Source organism: Setaria italica, chromosome VIII, assembly GCF_000263155.2.
Source record: "Setaria italica strain Yugu1 chromosome VIII, Setaria_italica_v2.0, whole genome shotgun sequence".
In the NCBI taxonomy this organism is placed as follows: Eukaryota; Viridiplantae; Streptophyta; class Magnoliopsida; order Poales; family Poaceae; genus Setaria; species Setaria italica.
Window position 1 is genome coordinate 31,129,740 of NC_028457.1, and position 8,065 is coordinate 31,137,804.

The 8,065-nt window shown below is 59.1% G+C and overlaps 1 protein-coding gene across 2 annotated transcripts; it reads right to left on the minus strand.

Moving 5' to 3' along the window:
- Window positions 1-4,730: 4,730 nt before the first annotated feature.
- LOC101771440 (serine/arginine repetitive matrix protein 1) lies at window positions 4,731-7,568 on the minus strand. Of its 2 annotated transcripts, none has more exons than XM_022828856.1 (3): window positions 7,310-7,568; window positions 5,938-7,197; window positions 4,731-5,848 (listed from the first exon to the last, which is right to left on the minus strand). In XM_022828856.1, exons 1-3 carry the CDS (start codon window positions 7,472-7,474, stop codon window positions 5,036-5,038), a joined length of 2,238 nt encoding a protein of 745 aa, XP_022684591.1. In that variant the 5' UTR covers window positions 7,475-7,568; the 3' UTR covers window positions 4,731-5,035. The 2 variants fall into 2 exon arrangements, with proteins under 2 accessions (XP_022684591.1, XP_022684590.1); XM_022828855.1 differs by having other exon boundaries at window positions 4,731-5,851.
- Between the last annotated feature and the right edge of the window lie 497 nt (window positions 7,569-8,065).

The window sequence follows — 8,065 nt, forward strand, 5'->3', positions numbered from 1 at the left end:
TTCCATACTACCATGCAGTTAGCATCACTTACATGCTTTTTCCCTTTCCAGAAGAAAGCTCATCTTGTTTTTGTCGATCTCTTCTATCAGTCATTTAGGGCACATATAATAAGTTGATTATTGTGCTGCCAAATCGCTTGCCATACCCATACCTGTAGAAGTTGGGATTGATGTCCAGAGTTTAACTCACAAGTCTGGCCACACATATGTTGGGTGTAGGTTGGGTCTAACCTTGTCATCTAACCCAGTTATCATGCGCTACTTGTCGATGTTTAGACCGGCAACCTACCAAGAGGTATCCTAAGGTAGTAGATTGATTGGAGCAGTTTTGTCGAGATTAGGATTTCGAAATGAACGCGGACACAATTTACATAGGTTCGGACCGCTGAATAGCGCAATACCTTACATCATGTACGGCGATTGTATGCGCGTTGAGCGTATGAGATCTCTTGGAGGGGGTCCCTGCCTTGTCTTATATATCAAAAGTAGGGTTATAGGTCGGTTATTGCAAGAATAGGTAAAGGCATGACAAATCCTAGTTGCATTACCCGAGTATTTTTCTTTTACCTGACTAGTTCTATATTTAACATGGTCAACTACGCCATCCTGCACCGTAATCTTCACATCAGATACACCTGGATGTCCTGTTCCAGTCCGTGCACCGTTGGTGGGCCCATTAATGCATATCCGACACTACCATAGCAAAACGAAAGAGAAAAGAGAATGAAAGGAATTAAATACATTAGGGTGAAATTGACTTACTTTGCTAGGCAAGGATCTAAACACACCAGCCAACTAAACGCATAAGCAGCATGAAAAAAAAATGACTTTGTTAGTAGGGGATGTGCCCCCTCCTACACCTAATACACACAATAAGTTGTTCGTGCATGCTACCAAATAAGTGGAATTGATCATGGAAAAATAGAGATATATTGCATCTTTTTTGTTGTGCAGGATGATTATATTCTCAATTGGATGATGATCAAGTGCACGGGTGTGGCGTGGCAATATGTATAGCGTGAGTTGCATGACATGAGAAAACAACAACTAGAAAAATATCTCTGGCTGTACAGATTGCTGCAAGAGAGTTCTAGATGCAGCAAAGCTGCACCGTATCTCAGGTACTTGTGCTCCTTCCGTCAAGTCCATCACCTGCAATTCGGAGTGTTTTTCAGATGATCCTGAAGCTTTCCTAGCTTGCAGGAGGCCCTTGATCCTTCCTGGCCAATACAACCCTTCAGAAACATAAAGGAATGAGGAATTTGGGGAACCCGTTCTACTCCTAAATCCCTGAAACGATGAATATTGATCCCAGGTAAAAAGAATAAGACTAGTTACTGAAAACGAGCCATCTCCACATGTCTGAATCGGTGGCCGAACCATCCAAATCTGACAGTAAAAATAAATCTCTACAGTATATAAGTAATGCCCGAACCAATGTGCCTGTACAAACGACTGAAGGCGCGACGCCGGCACTAGCAGAGAGAGGAGAAGGTGGCACAACACCTGTGGCGGGAAGACCTCGAAGGTGGAGAGGTTCGCGAAGCACCCCGGCCGCGGCGGGCGCTAGGTCCTCCTGGAGCAGCCCTGCAACCATGGCGTGGATGGGTTCGGCGAGGAAGGCAGAAAGGCGACGGCGTCGCAGGCCTCCGCGAAGAGCACCCGCCTCCCTGAAGCCGCAAGCAGCCTACAGTTTCCGGCCGGCTGCGGCCTGCATGGTCACCTCTCATTTCCAGGCCATCTCATGCATGCACACTTCTTCAAGAGGATATGGTCCCCAGGCCGGCTGGCGGCGACCACCGGAAGGTCAGAGCGTACAGCGACGTCGCCGGATCCGCTGGTCCTACTCTCTCGACCGGCTCCTCCGATCATGCATGCGCGTTCTGCAACGGCCTGCATGAATCGATCGATCTCCACTACGCACGAGGACCTAGGAAGCAAGCGGCAGATTCCGTGCATCGATCATTCCGGCCGCGCGCCCATGCATGCCACGGCTGCATACATGCAGGGCCGGCCTGTGCATGCATGCGATGCGAATGCGACGCAGTCACGCAGCGGGTGCCCTCCAATCATTACGAGCCAGCGCGGCTGACCGGCAGGTGGCAGACGTCATCGGAGCCTGCAACAGCGACGTGCCAAACCCGCACAGACAGATCGATACAACGGCGTGGACATACGAGCTGGTCCTCCTCCGATCCTCCTCGGCGCCCCCTGCCACGCCACGCCGCAACGACAGCAGCTTACGGCTGCCTGAAGGACCTGGATCTCCACTACGCACGGGGATCTAAAAAGCTTTGCATCGGCAGCCGGCATCACATGCATGTGCAGCTAGCCATCGATCGAGGACGGACCACCAGCTCATGATCAGCGTCAGCCAGCCGGTGGCGCCGCCGTCGTCACCCGATCGGCGGCAGATTCCGTCCGTCGCATGCATGCATGCAGGCAGCTCCAATCATTACCGGCCGGCCGGTGGTGGCAGCTCCAGTCGCTGCTGCCGCGAGAGGGGGCGTAGGCGTAGGCCGGGCCGGCGGGGACCAACCGGCGGCGACAAGGAGGTCGCATTGATCGGACGCACACCGGAGCTCCGACCACTCCGACGGCGCGCGCGCTGCAGAACGGAAGCTGCGTCACTCGATCGCAGCGGCCTGGGACGACGATGACGGATCTGATGCAGGGGCAAAGGCTACTACTCCGTAGCAGGCAAGGCTACTAGTAGATGCTAGCGGGAATTTTTTTTATTTTTTTATTTTGCAAAAATATATGGCTAAATAAAAAATTGCAAATCTATACCTATGCTGTCGTGTGGTGTAGCAAGCTACTGACAGTTGAACCGGCGGTAACTTCTCTTCTCTAGGCAGTACACTTTCAACACACCATAAATAATTCATATGAACTTGGATAGAGATAAACTTTATATGAAAATTGTAGATCTCAACGAGATCTACAACTTTATAATTTAAACTTTTTTCATTTGGTGTCATCTTGGTGCTCAAATAATCAACACAAGTTTCAAATCCAAAATTCAAATTTTAGATCTAAAACTGGGCGGCACACATTCAAAAAATCATAACTAATTCATATAAACTCATATAGAGATAAGTTTTATATAGAAATTATAGTTCTCGATGAGATTTACAATTTTGTAGTTCAAACTATTTTTATTTGATGCCATCTTTGTACTAAAATAATCGATACAAGTTTCAGATCTAAAATTAAATTTTAGATCTGAATCTTGTGTCGATTATTTGAGCAAATTTTAGATCTTAAACTTGTATCGATCATTTGAGCAACAAGATGACACCAAATGAAAAAAGTTTGAACTACAAAGTTGTATATCTCGTCGATATCGACAATTTCATATAAAGTTTATCTCCATACGAGTTCATACGAAAAGTATACTGCCTAGAGGACGGAAGTTACCGTTCAAATTGTGGTAGCTTGTTACAAATACACCTTCACCTTCCGCCGTTTCACACGGTTAGATTTGCAATTTTTTTATTTGATCATATATTTTTGCAAAATACTAGAATAAAATATAAAAATATCGCTAGCGGCGGCAGCGGAGTAACTCTCTTTCTTCCTCCACGGCCTGGCCCATCCGACGCGTTCACCGTAGTCGGCTCGGGCCTCGGGGACCATGGCACGGCACGGCGGAGCAGGAGGAGGCACGCGCGACGTGACGCGACGCGACGTGTGCGTTCACGAACCAACCAAATCGACCCAACGAACCATACCAGCAACTACCACACCATGCGAACGAGCGAACGGGCGAGCGAGCAGGTTGGCCGTTGCGCGTGGCCCACGGGCCAGCCCCTGTCCGGCCCCGCGTGCTCTCCGGCCGGGGGACACGCCGCGCGGGCCGAGCCGAGCGACCATGTGGTCCGTCCGGCCGGCCGGCCGGCGGGCCCGAGCTCCTGCCCCGCGGCCCACCACACTGGCGCCGCCGCCGCCTTCCCCTCCTCCTCCTACGTTTCAGCGCCCGCGCAGCCGCCGCGCACCTCTGCCTGCGATCCGAGGACGGACGCGTCCGCATTCACGGCTGGGTCTGCGCCGAGAAGGGGGTGTTGCGATCCATCAGATCACTTTAATTGGCAGGATCCGTTGGGAGGACACGGCGCGCTCTCGGCTGCCACTGCTCGCAAAGTCGTAATGCAGCAGTGATAGCGATCTGAGATCACAGTGGCGTCTCCCACCCAACGAGAAAGGGCACCGACAAAACAACGAGTTCGACGGAGCACTTGCCCTGCTCCCGGTTCCACGGCGACCACCGCACACCGCCCTCTCATGGCTCATCCCTTCTCACACCATACGCTTCTGCCAGCACGAGCTCCCATCCAGGCCGGCGACGTCATCACCCACCACTCGCCCAAACAGAGCCTTCCTTCCTCCCTTCCTTCCTCGTCAGCAGCCGAGCCGTCCCCTCCACGACGCTCCTGCTCCTTCGCTTGCTCTGCTCTGCACCTGCCATCAGCAGCTCCGCTAGCTGCAGCAAGCGCCAACCAAGGAACACCAACATTCAATCGGGGGTCTGTACGACGGCGAGGTCAAGCCCCGATCAGCATTCAGGCGCGCTTTCACGCCGCCCCGGGTCCGTACTCCACTACGGCCGTCGCCCTTCACTGCCGCCACATGCCCCGGAACACCAACCAGATCATCCCTACGATCTCCACAGATCACAAGCAGCAATGGCACCAGGCCACCAGCAGCAGCACCTCTGGCCGCAGTAACAGTTGAGTGAAAACGCATCATTCATTCAGTGGAGTGCTTAAAACTGCTCCATCATTACATCAACCTCACTTCCGTGGCTATCGAAACACACCGATTAGCAGTAATCAACATGGCCTAGGGCTACTAGTAGGGAGTAAAAATAGCAGTAACTAGATAATTTTACATGGCTCGCTAATGCTAATAGGAGGAACAGAAACACAAGGAACAGAAAATTAAGAGTTAAATTCCATTATTTTTCCACTTTCGATTCTCTGGCGCCTGATAGCAGCCTCCGGTGACGCTGCCGGCGTTGTTGTACCTGGCCTGATCAGAAGACCAGCTTCCGGCGGGGAAGAGGCCGGTCCGCGTCGGCGAGCTCGCGGATCGTGTCGGCGACCAGGTCCTTGAACACCAGCCGCTCGATCTGCAGCACGGCCTCCGCTGCCTCCGCTCCCGAGACCACCCGCCGCCCCTGCTGCGTCGGCGCCCACCGGCCGCCGTCAACGGTAAGGTCGCGCCGGATCGCGTTGCAGGTGACGTCGTTCATGTCCTCTTCCCCGGCGGCCAGCGACACGGGCTCGCCGGCGCGCCTGACCTCGGCCCAGACGTGGTCCACGAGCTCGGCGCCGCGGAGCCACGCCGCGGGCTCCCACGGGCACGCCGCGCGCTGCCGCTCCAGGGCCTCGCCCACCGCACCGCACAGCAGCATCCGGTGGTGCCACGTGTCGACGGGGCGCCCCTGCTCCGCGGCCTTGTACACGTCGGCCGGGTCCCGCAGCCTGCGGGCGCCACCGAACAGCCGGACCAGCTCCGCCACGTAGGCGTAGTCCGGGTCGCCGCCCGCATCGGGGCCCACCGCGGGCCACGGCGCGAGGGCCCACTCGTCATCCTCCGGGTCGGACGCCGCCGTGGCTGCCGAAGGCTTCGGGCGGCCGACGCTGCTGCTGCTGAAGTCGATGGCTCGTTTCGACCCCGACGACGACGACGGCGACTCCTCGTCGGCGAGGAAGGCCGCCGCGTCGAGCACGGACACCGGGCTCGGCTGCTGGTCGGACCCCGCCGCGTCGCCGCCGGTGAAAGCCTGGATGCTGCTCAGGAGCTTCCCGCACCGCTCCAGCACGCGGTCCGTCCGGGTGTCCGGCTGCTGCATCGCGAAATGGTCCCAGAATGTTAAGAGAGGGAGACACTGCGAAAAATGTTGTGATTTCAGCAATGGTCATGGAGGCCTACCGGCTCCAAGTCCCAGCGGGAGGAGGCGCTGAAGGAGCTGCTGCTGCCGCCGTCGGAAAAGGTGGTTGAGGCCTCGTCGTCGGGAGAGAGCGCCGCGGCGTTCTGCGCCGCGCGGCGGGCAATGCGGGCACGGGCGCCCGCGGAGTCAAAGCCGCTTGGCCTCCTGAAAGGCTGCGGCGGCGGCTGCTGCTTCGGGGACTGCGCCGGAGACACACGCCGCTGCGGCGAGTGCGGGCCGCGTCTCGCGGGGGATGCCGGGCTCCGCGCGGGGGACGCAGACGGATCAGGCGACCGTGGGCGGCGAGCGCGGTCGACGTCGACGCGGAGCCGCCGCGCGGGCGTCAACCGTGCCGCCGGCTGCACCTGCGGCAGCGCGCGACTGGACGGGCGCATGACGACGATGGGCGGTGGCGGCGCGGTGCGGACGGGCTGCGGCGGGGCGTGGTGGAGCAGGCCCTTGAGCTGCAGCGCCTCCAGGATTTGCTTGAGCGTCTCGAGATCCCGCGCCGGCTCCGCGATGCCGCGCTTGCGGAGGCGCCGCTCGATCTCGCCGTAGAGCGCGATCTCGCCGTGTGCGCCGGCAGCCGTCGGGTCGGCGCGCCTCGCGGGGTCCGGGAACACCTCGTGGGCGTCGAAGCGGCTGCGCCTCTGGAACGCGCGCGGGCAGGCCGGATCCGGCGGCGCCCGCCGCATCATCGCCGCCTCCGCGGCCGCAGCCGCCGCCGACGGCGACGGCCTCTGCATCAGCGGCGGGAGCGGCGACGCGGGGCGCTCGAAGAAGGCCGGGTCGACGAACCGGAAGTGCGACGGGTCCCTCGGCACCCGCTCCGACGCCGACCGCCGGAGCGCGGCCGGGCTGGCAGCGCCGGAATGCGCGCCGTCCCCCGCCGCCGTCTGGCCGTGCGGGAGAGCGTCGAGGCCCATGAGCCGCGCGACGACGCTGGGAGACCGCCGCTCGTCCCCCGCGGACGGGGACGGGGGCGCGCCGCCGGGGGCGGGCGAGGTCCGGATCTCGCGCGGCCGGAGCTTGCCCCTGGCGTCCACGACCGCGCGGCTGTCGAGCGAGAGCCGCGGCAGCCTCCACGACGGCGCGGCGCCGATCCCACCCAACCCACCGGCGCCGCCGCCGCCGTCCTTGAGGTCCAGCGGCGGGAGCTGCAGCGACGGCCTCGGCGCGGCCGGCGGCGTCATGTCCGGCGACGAAGGCGCCGGCGTCGCCCGGTCCAGCTGCATCGACCGCTCCGACGGCGTCGCCGACCCCTGCACGCGCACGAAACAGAGCAGCAGCAGCCACCATCAGTAACTAACCCGCGACCACGAGCGACAGCGGAAGGAAGGAAGTAGCAAGCCAGGCAGGGGGACGCGGGCGTACACTGGAGCCCGAGGACATGAGGCGGCGCGGCGAGCCGTGGAGCCGGCGGCCGGAGAGGATCTGGGGGCGGTCGAAGAGGTGGAGGAAGCCGGCCATGCATCCCTGGTGCATGGGCCGGTCGTCCAGCCGCCGCTCCTCGTCCTCGTCCACGCTCATCGCCACCATCTCCGCCTCCTCTTGGGTCTGTGGTCTCCTCTCCTCCTCCTCTGCTCCGTGCCTCCGTCCGCCTCCGGGCTGCGGCGCTCTGGGTGCCTCGCTCTCTTCGGCTCCCGCTTTTGGGAGCGATTTAAAGCGGTGGCGGGGAGAGCTCCAAAATGACACCGCTGCCCCTCGATGCAACTGATAACTACGTAGCTTGCCACTGCCGTTCGTGTCGACGCGTCGGGGTACGAGCGGTGCGCGGGAGGGGAGGGGAGACGAGACGTTGGCGTCTTGGGAGCTGGGAGGCACAAGGCGTCGTCGACGGGAGCCGACTGGCCGTGCTGAGGATGACGTGTGGGGCCCACGGGCCAGCCTTTCTGGCTTCTCGGATGGTTTTCTCTTTTCGGCGGCTTGTTTAAAGGCTGTCAGTGAGAGCTCGTGCTCGTCAGCTCGTGCCGTCGTGCGTGCGTGCATGGGTTCACTGAATCACTGGCTCGTGCGTTCGGCTTTTTACAGCTAAGCCTGGTTGTGTACTTGGGAGTATATACTGTACTATAGTACGTGTAGACGTGTAGTATAATGGTGCATTGGTGCCGTTGGTCCTAATCCTTACTG

Bases quoted from the DNA above. Each gene is read 5' to 3' on its own strand.
- LOC101771440 (XM_022828855.1), bottom strand. From the start codon at position 7,474: ATGGTGGCGATGAGCGTGGACGAGGACGAGGAGCGGCGGCTGGACGAC. The intron at 7,198-7,309 runs GTACGCCCGCGT...GTGCGCGTGCAG, and splicing joins TCATGTCCTCGGGCTCCAGT to GGGTCGGCGACGCCGTCGGA. The intron at 5,852-5,937 runs GTAGGCCTCCAT...TTCGCGATGCAG, and splicing joins CCCGCTGGGACTTGGAGCCG to CAGCCGGACACCCGGACGGA.